At 43.6% G+C, this 16367-nt stretch overlaps 1 protein-coding gene across 1 annotated transcript in view; it reads right to left on the reverse strand.

Moving 5' to 3' along the window:
- The window catches only part of TUBGCP3 (tubulin gamma complex associated protein 3), a 77644-nt gene that overhangs the window by 11116 nt on the left and 50161 nt on the right, over window positions 1-16367 (reverse strand). Inside the window, exons 17-19 of the mRNA XM_055335837.1 lie at window positions 15332-15467; window positions 7182-7270; window positions 6922-7053 (exon numbers count right to left, since the gene is read on the reverse strand). Coding sequence (XP_055191812.1) covers window positions 6922-7053; window positions 7182-7270; window positions 15332-15467 — 357 coding nt within the window. The remainder of the gene's footprint in view (window positions 1-6921; window positions 7054-7181; window positions 7271-15331; window positions 15468-16367) is intronic.

Raw genomic sequence — 16367 nt, forward strand, 5'->3', positions numbered from 1 at the left:
TCCAAATCACCTGTCCCCACCAAATCACCTAGATAACCTTCAAATTATCCTGAAAATCTACGAATTCGGCCTGAGATTTAAAGAGAGAAAAGCTGGAATGCTACAGTGAGAAGAGTTCGGCTTCTATCAAGGTAGGAAGACGGGGGGGGGGGGGGGGGGGGGGGGATATGATGATAATAAAGAAACAAAAGAACAAAAGGCATCCAAGGGGGAGGGGCCCTGCGAGGAGCCACGAGTGCCCCCAAGACAGGAGAGCTCCGACCCAGAGAAGCAGGAGCTGCACCAATCTTCCTGGGCGGAAAGGCCTCGCAGGGAGTTGGAGCAGGACCCCAGGAGGGCGGGGATGCCCTCAGGATCCCTGGGACAGTAACAGAGCAACTGTACCCCGGGGAGACTGCGCCGAGCTCCCTGAAGGGCTGCAGCCGAGCACGGCTGGACCGGGAGCAGCTCAGAGGAGCTCGGGCAGCGGCTCCGTGGAGGAGGCTGCGCAGCCCTGGAGCAGCTTGGAGGGGCTCCGGCAGAGGAAGAGGCTCCATGCATAGGGGGCTGCGCAGCTCCGGGAGCGCGAATCCCACAGCGCAGGGGCCTGCCTGGAGCACTGGGCACCGGGACACAGCCCAGGATCCGGTACCCCCCCCCCCCCCAGGCAGAGGCCAGGAGGGCCCAGGACCTCAAGGACTCTCCTGCCCAGAGCTGAGCAGATCAGCGGCCCCGCCCCGGAGCCTCCAGGACCTATAGACAGAGAGCTCCCTAGTTACTGTGGGGGCTGAATCCAGGTTTCCAGAGTTGGCCACTGCCACTGGGGTTGTTCCTCCTGGGGCCTAGCGGGGTAAACAACCCCCACTGAGCCCTGCACCAGGCTGGGGGCAGAGCACCTCCCCCAAGTGCTAACACCTGAAAATCAGCACAACAGGCCCTTCCCCCAGAAGACCAAATAGACAAGTTCCAGGGAAGTCAAGGGACTTAAAGTATACTGAATCAGAAGATACTCCCGTGTTTTTTTTTTTTTTTTTTTGCTTTTTGATTTGTTTGCTTCCCCCACCCTTTTTTTTCCACCTTTCTTTCTTTTCCTTTCTTTTTCTTCTCTTTTTTCCTTCTTTTTCTTTTTTCTTTTTCTCTTTTCTTTCCCCCCCCCCTCTCTCTTTTTCTCCTTTTCCCAATACAACTTGTTTTTGGCCACTCTGCACTGAGCAAAATGACTAGAAGGAAAACCTCACCTCAAAAGAAAGATTCAGAAACAGTCCTCTCTCCCACAGAGTTACAAAATCTGGATTATAATTCAATGTCAGAAAGCCAATTCAGAAGCACTATTATACAGGTACTGGTGGCTCTAGAAAAAAGCATAAAGGACTCAAGAGACTTCATGACTGCAGAATTTAGATCCAATCAGGCAGAAATTAAAAATCAATTGAATGAGATGCAATCCAAACTAGAAGTCCTAACGACGAGGGTTAACGAGGTGGAAGAACGAGTGAGTGACATAGAAGACAAGTTGATGGCAAAGAAGGAAACTGAGGAAAAAAGAGACAAACAATTAAAAGACCATGAAGATAGATTAAGAGAAATAAATGACAGCCTGAGGAAGAAAAACCTACGTTTAATTGGGGTTCCCGAGGGCGCCGAAAGGGACAGAGGGCCAGAATATGTATTTGAACAAATACTAGCTGAAAACTTTCCTAATCTGGGAAGGGAAACAGGCATTCAGATCCAGGAAATAGAGAGATCCCCCCCTAAAATCAATAAAAACCATTCAACACCTCGACATTTAATAGTGAAGCTTGCAAATTCCAAAGATAAAGAGAAGATCCTTAAAGCAACAAGAGACAAGAAATCCCTGACTTTTATGGGGAGGAGTATTAGGGTAACAGCAGACCTCTCCACAGAGACCTGGCAGGCCAGAAAGGGCTGGCAGGATATATTCAGGGTCCTAAATGAGAAGAACATGCAACCAAGAATACTTTATCCAGCAAGGCTCTCATTCAGAATGGAAGGAGAGATAAAGAGCTTCCAAGACAGGCAGGAACTGAAAGAATATGTGACCTCCAAACCAGCTCTGCAAGAAATTTTAAGGGGGACTCTTAAAATTCCCCTTTAAGAAGAAATTCAGTGGAACAATCTACAAAAACAAGGACTGAATAATAGATACCATGATGACACTAAACTCGTATCTTTCAATAGTAACTCTGAACGTAAACGGGCTTAATGACCCCATCAAAAGGCGCAGGGTTTCAGACTGGATAAAAAAGCACGACCCATCTATTTGCTGTCTACAAGAGACTCATTTTAGACAGAAGGACACCTACAGCCTGAAAATAAAAGGTTGGAGAACCATTTACCATTCAAATGGTTCTCAAAAGAAAGCAGGGGTAGCCATCCTTATATCAGATAAACTAAAATTTACCCCGAAGACTGTAGTGAGAGATGAAGAGGGACACTATATCATACTTAAAGGATCTATCCAACAAGAGGACTTAACAATCCTCAATATATATGCCCCGAATGTGGGAACTGCCAAATACTTAAACCAATTATTAACCAAAGTGAGGAAATACTTAGATAATAATACACTTATACTTGGTGACTTCAATCTAGCTCTTTCTACCCTTGATAGATCTTCTAAGCACAACATCTCCAAAGAAACGAGAGCTTTAAATGATACACTGGACCAGATGGATTTCACAGATATCTACAGAACTTTACATCCAAACTCAACTGAATACACATTCTTCTCAAGTGCACATGGAACTTTTTCCAGAATAGACCACATACTGGGTCACAAATCAGGCCTGAACCAATACCAAAAGATTGGGATTGTCCCCTGCATATTCTCAGACCATAACGCCTTGAAATTAGAACTAAATCACAACAAGAAGTTTGGAAGGACCTCAAACATGTGGAGGTTAAGGACCATCCTGCTAAAAGATGAAAGGGTCAACCAGGAAATTAAGGAAGAATTAAAAAGATTCATGGAAACTAATGAGAATGAAAATACAACCTTTCAAAATCTTTGGGATGCAGCACAAGCAGTCCTAAGGGGGAAATACATCACAACACAAGCATCCATTCAAAAACTGGAAAGAACTCAAATACAAAAGCTAACCTTACACATAAAGGAGCTAGAGAAAAAACAGCAAATAGATCCTACACCCAGCAGAAGAAGAGTTAATAAAGATTTGAGCAGAACTCAACGAAATCGAGACCAGAAGAACTGTGGAACAGATCAACAGAACCAGGAGTTGGTTCTTTGAAAGAATTAATAAGATAGATAAACCATTAGCCAGCCTTATTAAAAAGAAGAGAGAGAAGACTCAAATTAATAAAATCATGAATGAGAAAGGAAATATAAACGATTTTAAAAACATATTATGAACAGCTATATGCCAATAAATTAGGCAATCTAGAAGAAATGGACGCATTCCTGGAAAACCACAAACTACCAAAACTGGAACAGGAAGAAACAGAAAACCTGATCAGGCCAATAACCAGGGAGGAAATTGAAGCAGTCATCAAAAACCTCCCAAGACAAGAGTCCAGGGCCAGATGGCTTCCCAGGGGAATTCTATCAAACATTTATTTTTTTTTTTAAACATTTTTAAGATTTTATTTATTTATTCATGAGAATGCACAGAGAGGAGAGAGAGAGGCAGAGACACAGGCAGAGGGAGAAGCAGGCTCCATGCAGGGAACCCGACGTGGGACTCGATCCAGGGTCTCCAGGACCACACCCTGGGCTGCAGGCAGCGCTAAACCACTGAGCCACCAGGGCTGCCCTCTATCAAACATTTAAAGAAGAAACCATACCTATTCTACTAAAGCTGTTTGAAAAGATAGAAACAGATGCAGTACTTCCAAATTCGTTCTATGAGGCCAGCATCACCTAATTCCAAAACCAGACAAAGACCCCACCAAAAAGAATTACAGACCAATATCCCTGATGAACATGGATGCAAAAATTCTCAACAAGATACTAGCCAATAGGATCCAACAACACATTAAGAAAATTATTCACCATGACCAAGTAGGATTTATCCCCGGGACACAAGGCTGGTTCAACACTCGTAAAACAATCAATGTGATTCATCATATCAGCAAGAGAAAAACCAAGAACCATATGATCCTCTCATTAGATGCAGAGAAAGCATTTGACAAAATACAGCATCCATTCCTGATCAAAACTCTTCAGAGTGTAGGGATAGAGGGAACTTTCCTCGACATCTTAAAAGCCATCTACGAAAAGCCCACAGCAAATATCATTCTCAATGGGGAAGCACTGGGAGCCTTTCCCCTAAGATCAGGAACAAGACAGGGATGTCCACTCTCACCACTGCTATTCAACATAGTACTGGAAGTCCTAGCCTCAGCAATCAGGCAACAAAAAGACATTAAAGGCATTCAAATTGGCAATGAAGAAGTCAAACTCTCCCTCTTCGCCGATGACATCATACTCTACATAGGAAACCCAAAAGCCTCCACCCCAAGATTGCTAGAACTCATACAGCAATTTGGTAGCGTGGCAGGATACAAAATCAATGCCCAGAAATCAGTGGCATTTCTCTACACTAACAATGAGACTGAAGAAAGAGAAATTAAGGAGTCAATCCCATTTACAATTGCACCCAAAAGCTTAAGATACCTAGGAATAAACCTAACCAAAGAGGTAAAGGATCTATACCCTAAAAACTATAGAACACTTCTGAAAGAAATTGAGGAAGACACAAAGAGATGGAAAAATATTCCATGCTCATGGATTGGCAGAATTAATATTGTGAAAATGTCAATGTTACCCACAGCAATTTATACGTTTAATGCAATCCCTATCAAAATACCATGGACTTAACTCAGAGAGTTAGAACAAATTATTTTAAGATTTGTGTGGAATCAGAAAAGACCCCGAATAGCCAGGGGAATTTTAAAAAAGAAAACCATATCTGGGGGCATCACAATGCCAGATTTCAGGTTGTACTACAAAGCTGTGGTCATCAAGACAGTGTGGTACTGGCACAAAAACAGACACATAGATCAATGGAACAGAATAGAGAACCCAGAATGGACCCTGAACTTTAACTAATATTCGACTAATATTCGATAAAGGAGGAAAGACTATCCACTGGAAGAAAGACAGTCTCTTCAATAAATAGTGCTGGGAAAATTGGACATCCACATGCAGAAGAATGAAACTAGACCACTCTCTTGCACCATACACAAAGATAAACTCAAAATGGATGAAAGATCTAAATGTGAGACAAGATTCCATCAAAATCCTAGAGGAGAACACAGGCAACACCCTTTTTGAACTTGGCCACAGGAACTTCTTGCAAGATCCATCCACGAAGGTAAAAGAAACAAAAGCAAAAATGAACTATTGGGACTTCATCAAGATAAGAAGGTTTTGCACAGCAAAGGATACAGTCAACAAAACTAAAAGACAACCTACAGAATGGGAGAAGATATTTGCAAATGACGTATCAGATAAAGGGCTAGTTTCCAAGATCTATAAAGAACTTATTAAACTCAACACCAAAGAAACAAACAATCCAATCATGAAATGGGCAAAAGACATGAAGAGAAATCTCACAGAGGAAGACATAGACATGGCCATCATGCACATGAGAAAATGCTCTGCATCACTTGCCATCAGGGAAATACAAATCAAAACCACAATGAGATACCACCTCACACCAGTGAGAATGGGGAAAATTAACAAGGCAGGAAACAACAAATGTTGGAGAGGATGCGGAGAAAAGGGAACCCTCTTACAGTGTTGGTGGAAATGTGAACTGGTGCAGCCACTCTGGAAAACTGTGTGGAGGTTCCTCAAAATTGCACTGCTGGGGATTTACCCCAAAGATACAGATGCAATGAAACGCCAGGACACATGCACCCCAATGTTTATAGCAGCAATGGCCACAATAGCCAAACTGTGGAAGGAGCCTCGGTGTCCATCGAAAGACGAATGGATAAAGTAGATGTGGTTTATGTATACAATGGAATATTACTCAGCCATTAGTGGTTTATGTATACATTGGAATATTCCTCAGCCATTGGAAACAACAAATACCCACCATTTGCTTCGACGTGGATGGAACTGGAGGGTATTATGCTGAGTGAAGTAAGTCAATTGGAGAAGGACAAACAGTATATGTTCTTATTCATTTGGGGAATATAAATAATAGTGAAAGGGAATAGAAGGGAAGGGAGAAGAAATGTGTGGGAAATATCAGAAAGGGAGACAGAACATAAAGACTCCTAACTCTGGGAAACGAACTAGGGGTGATGGAAGGAGAGGAGGGCGGGGGGTGGGGGTGAATGGGTGACGGGCACGGAGGGGGGCATTTGATGGGATGAGCACTGGGTGTTATTCTGTATGTTGGTAAATTGAACACCAATAAAAAATAAAGTTATTTAAAAAAAAAAAACTTTTCTAGACAAACTATTTTCAAACACATGCAGCCAGACACTCAATGATGGCAAACACAGAAAAGACCATCCCTGGATAAGAACACGAAGCGCCGGCATGGAGTGCCCTGCATATCTTCACCTCATCTTCCTGAACTTACAGACACGTGGCCATCTGCTGTGTCCTCACACAGCCTTGCCTGGTTTACTCAGTCTACAACACAAAACCATCATGGTGGTTCATCTAGGTCTCCTGAAGCCCACAAGGGGACATACTATTACACCGAGGAAACAGATGGGTGTGATTATATGCTTTACCGCTTTTACATCTATTTCAAAGCATGTTCTTGTTCTAATTTTGCTCAGAAACGGTCCACCTTGAACTTTAGATTATTAATAAGACAGGCCTAGTTACTACTAATGTGGGCATCAGGTGATTTCTAAGATCTGCCATGTGACAGGAGCCCAAGAGGAGAAGACTATTATTATTTGTGTTCCTGTCTGTAAATGGTATGTGGGTCTTACTCTGGAGTCGGTGTCCAGCAGACAGCGGGAGATGATGGTGTCCAGGAACACCTCATGTGCCGCGATGATATGGTCCAAGTCTTGGGCCTGTTGCACCTTGTTCCAAAGTTCATCCCAAGAACATTCAAGCACCTAGGAAACAACATTGCAACACTTAGGGTTGTGTCATCCTGGTATAGGATCTTTGACAAAAGACACCCCACAAAAGCCTAAAACATTGACTTATTTAAACTAACATCAAAGAATGCTCTGAAATGTACCTCAAATGTAATGTAATACTGCATTTGGTGAATGAAGTGGACCATCTCAGATGCCAGAATGTGACAGTGGTGCAGCACCCCAGAGAACTCTGCAAGAGAGCCGAAGAGCAGGTATTAGACGCCACAGAAACACGTTTCCCCTCCTGTAGAACCACTAGCTTTTACTGATAACCCCTTAAAATAGAAAATGGCACTTCTGTAACTAATTTCCATGCCATTAGAGCTACACAAGGGTTTAGCTGTCTAATCACATTGCATTACTTTACATAACGTAAGGACCTGAATGGCATAAAATAAAATAATTGCATCTGAAAATTAAATAGACATATTTCATCATACGGATATAAATGTACGGTCAGTTCTGTGACTTCTTTACAACACATCTGTCTGCTGCTGCTGTGCAAGACTTCACAACTCCCAGTGACCTGGAGACAAAAGTGCCATTTCCTTAAGGGCCCGATTGGGATCCTGTTACCTGAGAGAAACGTGAAGCAGGAAGGAAATGGGCCTGAGCGCTCGACTCTGCTCCTGTTCTTTGCAAGACTATAAAACCATCAAAAGGCTTGGAGGTCACCAGAGAGGAGCCATTCTCTGCTCATACTCTTAATTTTTCAGAGTATTAGGGGAGACCATGGCAGAAGAGGGCTCAAGCAGAGGGGGCCACCAGAGGAATGGTTACAAGCACATTTCATTGGGGGTCAGACAGGACAAATTGATGTTAATTAGCTCCCTAGGTAATCAACTGTTGCTGCAGGCAGTTATTCAAGAAATCATTCTTGTCCCTTTGTAAGAGTAATGAGGAAGTGAAACACATGACAAAAAGAACAGTGGGGATATATACATAAAAAGAGGAGTAAGAAAAAAAAAAAGAGAAGTGCCTCATTGCCCTTGACATTGAGGGGGGACTTTGCTGGCCTGGGTCAGTAGGCACTGCTGGGCCCCATGAAGCAGCAGCAGGCCACCTTGGATGGGGTAAATACTCCCATGCAGAACAGGCTACTGGCTGCAAATTCATCTATGAGCCCAAAAAGAAGAATGTAGTTTCCTACTAAAAACTACCAAAGGGGCAGAAGTGTCTCACCTGATATTCAGAGCCTACTTACCTAAAAATTATTTCTGGCATAAAAGAGCACCATAAAAGCTTGTTTTAAGTGGGAATCGTCCATATCACCATGTCAGGACGCTTCTAAAGGAAATGACTGCCATTGATACCTCCACTGTGGGCTTTACTCCAGAGCTGGAGTGACAGGGACTGTGCTACCTTTCCCCCTAAGGCCAGGCAGTCTTACCTGGAGAGACTGTGTATACTTAAAGCATCCAACACGCATGAAGGTGTGCACCATCCACACTGGTTCTTTACAAGCTACACATGAGGACACCCAGGTCTCGCTGTGGTATCCCATGTCTCTGAATGTCACCTCTTATTAGGAGTGCTTCTGAAGATGTGCGGCTTTGCATGGACTCACAGTGGATGCCCTCGGCTCACAATCCACCCTACTGAGCCATCTGTGCAGTTTATACCTCTCCAACCTGACGTTCTTCTACCAGAGTTTAACATCACTGCCAAAACCGTAGACCTCATCGCAGACCTCATCGCATATCCTGATGGATGTGCATGAAGACAGTAAGCAAGCTCCTCTCAGCACTGTCCCTGAGGCCCCGTGTGTGTTACAGGATCACAGAAATCTGTGTGGCTCATCTCAGCATCTAGTTCAAAGCCAGTGTTCTGTACACAAGGGGAAAAGCTCAATCCATCCAGTAAACACTATTACTGCTCGTGTCTCTCTGGTTAGGGGGTCTTTGCCGGGGTGCTCTCACCAAGGTCCCAGTGACAATCCAGCACTATCGGGATCACATGTTAGGTTTTAGTTGTATGTTATACAAGTTTAATAACATTTTTCACATTTCATCTTTGAACTCCATACACCAGGAACTTCTGTGTGGCATGCACAGTTTGATAACACAGTGGCTAAGTTACTGACTCCACTTTATGATCTTGGATTTACATCACTGCACAATTTCTCCACCATCCATCATTAATCCGCCAGAATCTCTCATGTCACCCACGTCAAGAGTTGAAAATGCATCTAGAGAAACAACCTAGAATTCATGGCATTCGGCCTCAGCCAGTCCTCCACAGTGCCCAGAAACTCTCTCCTTTCTCTGCCTGACCTTCCAGCTGCCACTACCCTGGAGTCCTCCATCCACCAGCTCCCTCCATCCTTCCCAAGAGACACACCCTCAGGCAGGAAGCTACTCTGGGCCCAGCTCTCTCGTCCTCTGCCCAGAGATGTCACATCGGCCCTGGCCCAGGTCGCCAAAGACAAGGGACAGCTGGGGTTGGTCACCAGTCTCTACCTTAGCTGTTTTCCTGCAGTGTGGCCCTACTGGAGCGTTCTCTCCTCCCTGAAGTACTTCCTTCTATGGCTTCAGAGAGACGACTCTCTCCAGGTCCACTGCCCATTTTTCTGGTCGTTTTTCTTCATCTCATTTAGGAGAGCCTGTTTTGCTGCTCTTTGCTGCAAGACCTTTTTTTTTCCCTTCTCACCCCATTTTGAGGCAAACTCAATTCCGTGGCTTCCAGAATTATCTACATCTTTATCTCTGGTTCTGATCTGTCATGGGCTTCATCAGATCAATCCAACCAGAGGTGTCACATTATGTTCTTAAAAACACCTCAAATTAATGTATCTGAAACAGAAGGATTACCCCCAAAGTGTTCCTCCCCCAGTGCGCAGGGCCTGGTGAATGCCCTGCTGAGCCCAATCACCCAGCCCTGCCCACCAGAGCTCCCTCAAGTCCGTGCACTCTCCCCAGCCCCAGGGTGCTGTGTCCACCACAGCCACCCTCCCACAGGATCACAATCAACGCTTCTGCCAACCTCCAATGTTGCCTCTGAGAACCACTTTCCTCAGAGATGCCAGAGTGGCTTTTAGAACCAAACAAATCTGAGTGTGTCCCACTCCCTGGTGCAAGTCCTCCTGTGGTTCCCTCTGCCACTGAAGTCAGACTACCCAAGACCCAGCCTGTGAAGCCCTCGAGACCTGGGTCTTGGCCCATCCTCCCCACCCCCACACCCTTTCCTTCACTGACATGCTCACATCCACCCAGGTGCTGCCTTGGACACCAATGCCTCCGCGGAGCCCTTGAACACTACCCACATCCACCAGGTGTGTCCTTTTCATGTTCCTAGATCACCTGGTCTCTTCCACATCAAACAACTCATCACAGGGCATTCTAAGTTCTTGTTTAAATGTTTATCCTGGGACGCCTGGGTGGTTTAGAGACTGAGTATCTGCCTTTGGCTCAGGGTATGATCCTGGCGTCCTGGGATTGAGTCCCGCATTTGGCTCCCCATAAAGAGCCTGCTTCTCTCCCTCTGCCTATGTCTCTGCCTCTCTCTGTGTCTCTCATGAAAAATAAATAAAATCTTTAAAAAAGATAAAAATAAATGTCCATCCTGCCCTCATAGCCACCACAGGGGCCTTGTCTGTCATGTCCATCACAGGATACCAAGAACAGGCAGCACAAAGTAGGCCTTCAACAATCATTTGCTGAATGAGTGACTTCGTCCTCAAAAATTAAGGTGGATGAGTGTACTCCCCCGTGTTTTGACTATTTAAACGCACATCCTGTTCAAAGGCCTTTCCTGACCAAGGCAAATTAGCAACAATGTTAAAAGAGGTGTTCTTCCCTTTAACAGTGTAAAGTACTACCAAATACTTCATTTTCCTTCTAGAGAAATCAACCATCTTTTCTTCTATAAATGAGTATACAAAATAGCATCTTCAATGACATTCTTCCAAAATAAAACCTCTGAGTACAGGGACCTGTGGCCACTGCTCAGAGGCACCGCACACTGAAAAAGAACCTAACAACTCGTATAATGGAAGTCTGAAGTCCCTATAGTGCTGCAAGTCTTCCCCACATGGGAAGTCACATCCTAGACACTGTACTCAGAACCTCTCATGGCCTAGTTGCTCTCTAACAAATGACTAGGAACCCAATTCATAAATACAATGAATTTGTAAGGGACAATTTGGTCCTTTAATGCCTAAAAAAATCTAACTTACACCAGAAATACCCCTTGGATCTTGTTACTCAGCACCCTGAAAATATATTTAATACATACTTCACATATAAGTGCTTGTGTTTTTATGGCTGTGGCTGACCTACAAATAAAGAATCTCAAAAGCAAAGCAACACTTGCACTGAGGTCCAATAACTACATAAACATAATATGTCTCTCACTAGGCTAATTTCACAGCAGACAACTTCATATACACAACCAAGAAGAAAGGTTCTTCTGTGAGATTCTTTAGGATGGAAATGTAAGATCCACATTTGTAATTCTGTGCTGCCCTCTATGGGATGCTGGGAGAACTTCAAGCCTGATTTGAGCAAGGCAGGCTCTGGAAGAGCCTCACCACAAGGCTAAGCCATCTCCAACTCGCACTTATTCATCTGGAGGTGCTACAGTGAGAAGGGTTGTTAAAATGATTTTTTTTTTAAAGTTTCTTTAAAAAAAATACCCTGAAACAGTTTCTTCACAATTGCAAATCACCTCCTTCAGCCTGTGTTTCTAACTAATGCTACTGCATTTAAAAGTGACTTGGTCAAATTACCCATCTCATTTATTTCTCAAAGCTAAGGGTTCAAAGAAGTTGGTAGGAATTAGGACTTTCCTTTTTTTTTTTTTTTTTTAATTTATTTATGATAGTCACACAGAGAGAGAGAGAGAGGCAGAGACATAGGCAGAGGGAGAAGCAGGCTCCATGCACCGGGAGCCTGACGTGGGATTCGATCCCGTGTCTCCAGGATCGCGCCCTGGGCCAAAGGCAGGCGCCAAACTGCTGCGCCACCCAGGGATCCCGAATCAGGACTTTCCAAAGCTCCTTTGTGTGGAATCTCTAATCACCACGAAGGTCCTACTGCAGAGGCCATTAGCTGTCCATTATATGGCCAGGCAGGCAGCAATGACACCAGCACAGAGCCCCCCCACCCCTGGGCAGCACAGGTAAGTGCACTACTCAGACTCAGTCCCTGTGACCCCAGGAAGCAAGCGCTGCTGTCCCACCCCAGATGAGGGAACTGAGGCAGAGGAAGGAAATGAGCTCATGGCCTCAGCCAAGTGCTGGTGGCCTACAGACTCACCTAGCCAGTGCCGCTCAGCATCTGTGCTGACCATGAATCACAGAACCACATGGCTTACGGGTCCAGCACGGGGAACTCCATATAAATCTCTAATCACGGGGGGGGGGGGGGGTGCACCTACTCATCCATGCAAAGCTTTTTTCTCCTCAAGTCACAGACTTGATGATACATACAGAGAGAAACTCTGAAGAGAAAAATGTCTACTCACTTTTTAAGTTATCATTTCTGCAGTCTAGAACACTGTCCACAGTAGGATGAATATTATCATTATATTAATCACAAGGAAGAAAAACAGCTGCCAATTACACCAACAAAATGTAGCAGAGGGCCTGTGGTGGCGCATCTCCCACCTTCACCACGTTCATTTTTATTTCTAATAAGGACCAAAAAGGAGATTGTTTTAATACCACTCCCCAGGTGGGGGGGACCTCCATCTAGGTCCCTCCGGTACACAAAAGAAGAGAAAGAATACAAGCTCCTTTAACCATACTTGTCTATTTCATTTAGTTAGCTGCAATATGAAATACAAATTTAGGTGCCACTAATTCTAATACTTTTTAGATTAATTGAATCCAACAACAACAAAAAGACTCCATACCACTAGAACCCAAATCTTTTTTTTTTTTAGAACCCAAATCTTTAAACAATTTTCATATCAACAATTGTTTTTTGTCTAGCTGAAAGACAAATATATAAAAACAGGCATAAATATCTTGGGAGACCAATACCGAAAACTCCTATACTAAGCAAATCATTTTCAAGTGTAACTATTCACTATTATTAAAATATTTTGATAAATATTTTTCAAATGATATTTGTGGTAATAATTAATGATCCTGTACACATACACCAAGCCTGTTATACACACTGCACATGTGTGAAAAGCTCCAAAGGTAGTTTACAGGAGCACTTTAAATAATATTTCTGTATTTCTGCCTCAGATTTATAGTTGGCGGGATGTTTCTAAATTTGTTGTATTAACAAAAGCTAAGTAGCTAGTTGATTTCTGCTCATTTAGTTGCCTGAACACTAACAACTTTAAAATATTCCTTATAACTAAAAGAATATTACACCCCAACAGAAACATGAGTAAAAAACTAGTTTCCCGAAAAGAGAAACACAAATGACAAAACAACTGTTTATACTCACCATTTAAAAAGCATTAAAATTTTTCAAATAAATGGATGTTAGCTGACCAAGAGTAATACAGCTAGCCGCTAGGCAGAGGGCTTTGCTAGTGCGGACGTGCCCTCAATCAGCAGCTAGTTCCCTGAAGCCATCTGATGACGTGCACTCAGAGTTGAAGTATGAGCACTAGTGCTTGCAAATGTAAAGTAAAAATAGAATCCATACCTGCTACCTCAGCTATTCCATCTCTAATTCATCTAAAGAAATATTTAGATGCATATAAATATATACTTAAACTTTATGACAGTATATTCATGGGAAAAAAGAATACAGAATACATATCAAAGAGAAAGGATAGAACAGTGTAAAATATATACACATGAAGGAATATTCTGCTATTATAAATATTTTAGGAGAAGTTTCAGTGACAAAGAATGGGTAGTGAAAGAAGCTAACACAAAGCTCTCTGTAACACCATGAAGTTATGTTAACGTGATTAATGCTCTACAAGATAAAGAAAATCAATCAGAAGTCTGTGACTTGAGGAGAAAAAAGCTTGCAGACTACTCCAATACATGAGAAGAGCAAATTCATGCTGACCCTGGTGAGATGATACTGAAATCAGCAATGTGTCACAACCAGCTAACAGCTAGAGCCAGAGGCCTCCCTGTGACAGAGCGTACACACCACCCAGAGACCTTCCAAATCAGGAAGGAGGGAGGACGCGGGCACCACACCACTCACGCCACAGCCCGGATGCCACCAGGGGAGGGTGTGAGGCCGGCAACAGGACAGTTCACCAGCGAGCACCCGGTGGACTGCATGAGTCACCCCGCAACACACCATGGGAAAGAGGGACACAGTGAAGAGCAGGAGACCGTAAGGTCCTCTGAGTGACGGATGCCTCCTTCTGCCAGGCAGCCCTCATGGATTGGAAATGCTCCAAGACAGTATTTCCTGTCCACGACCACTATGGTATCTAAAGGAAAACATTCTCTCTTGCTTCTTTCCCAGCTATATCAGAGGCTCCTTATCATTAATTTTCTACAAAGTTATTAGTCCAGAGAAAGCAAGGCAAGGAACGTAAGGGGATCCTGATCCCCAGGAAAAGACCAGCTGTGATTTCAGAAAGCATGGGACACGGAATATATCTGTCAACACACAGGCCCCCGACTTCCGGGTATACCTATTCTGGAACTCTGGAAGCTGCTCCAGGATCAGCCTTGACCTAGTAAACATGTACAGACGACCCGTGCCTGTCTTCAATCAATGGCTCCTTTTTCAATAACCACTTTCACAAAAAGATTAAGAACCTACAAGTGTCACTTCTCTTTAGAGAAACGTTGTTGAAATACTTTCTCAAAGGTTTTGACCAAATGAATTTCAATATGAAGATTCCAAAATTATCCATAAATGAATGAAATTATTCAGTATTCGTAACATTAAAATAAACCTGGCTAGCTGACATGAGAATCTTTATTACGGCTTATAATTATAAAGTATTATTAGAAAATATTTCCACGTCCTGGTTTATGAACCAAAACAAACATTAAAGCAATTCCAAAATAGACCTTAATCAAAATACTAAGTGAATTTTAAGTGAACCAGCAATTTATTAAGCAGCTTTCTTTCCTTAAAAATTAAAATAAAATCCATATGTAAACACTAGAGTACAAACGAATGTGACTCTGAAAAAAACCTCATGATCTAAACAATCTAATTTGACTCATATTCTGACTTGCACAGAAATCAAGATAAGCAATGTTACAAATGAGCCTTTTCACAAAAGCCAAATCCAAAAGTATGAATCCACTCCTCTGTTTGCCAGGCTGCAACGCAGGCCCCTGACTGCCCAGCAGTGCATTTACCTGGCATATTTCTCAGGAGCTTTGCATTGCACATATGTCCCTTTCGAATGTCAGTAAGGATGTATTCCATCCGCTTGGCCCTCCAGAGGAAGTTAAATACTCTCAGGTAGTGGCTCATACACTCTCGGGTAAATACCTGTGAAGAATAGCACAAGACAGACTGTAGTACTCTGTGATGGAAGCCCCCCTCCCCACCCCGGACAGGTCTCCACCTTTCATCTTTTTATTTTTAAGCCAAAAAAGCCAAAGCATACACAATCAACTCTAATAAACTCTACGTTGTACACAACCAATTATACTATAGTAAGTTTCAGGAAAGGATCATTACTGATGTGCTAAGCATCATGTCAAGCAAACTCACAGGAACAGCAGGTAGATATTTTTATACCAATTTTATAGACTGAGAAACAGAGGCCTAAGGTTACACGGTTAGGAAATGATACGTCGGGACTTTGAGCCTAAACCATAGTCGAAAATGTGGACTCTTAACTCCAACTCCAGGTCTGGCTCCGTAGCAGTTTTTTCTACCTGAGCCCACCTGAGGGAGATAAGAGGGTGGCAAATCTCATGGAGGATGGGCCTGGAACAATCTCCAGCCTGTAAAGAGGGGTCCGGGTTGTTTCCACATACGTATTTATGGCTCTTTCACTGCAAAATGGCCAGCGGTGTCACATCCCAGGAGGATGAGCCCCATGGGCAGGGGTGGGGTGAGGCCTTCCTTCCATGCCCGCCTCCCTCCTATGGGGGCCAGATTGAGCAAATAAAAACACAGGACACCAGTTAAATACGCATGTCAGGTGAACCACAAATAATCTTCTAGTGCCCATCTGTCCCACGCATACACGTAACAAGGTTTTCTGCAGATGAAAGCCAAACATGTTTCTGACACCAATGTGTGCCGAACAGATGTGGGCACATGTCTGCCCTTTTCCAGACACCTCAAACAAGGAATGCGTCGCCTCCGTTACCAACACTCCCCTCGCAGCACAAAGAAACTAGGAACAGCCTACCCATGTAGGGCTTCTGCTTCCAGCAG

This window comes from Nyctereutes procyonoides, unplaced genomic scaffold, assembly GCF_905146905.1.
Source record: "Nyctereutes procyonoides isolate TBG_1078 unplaced genomic scaffold, NYPRO_anot_genome, whole genome shotgun sequence".
Lineage (NCBI taxonomy): Eukaryota > Metazoa > Chordata > Mammalia > Carnivora > Canidae > Nyctereutes > Nyctereutes procyonoides.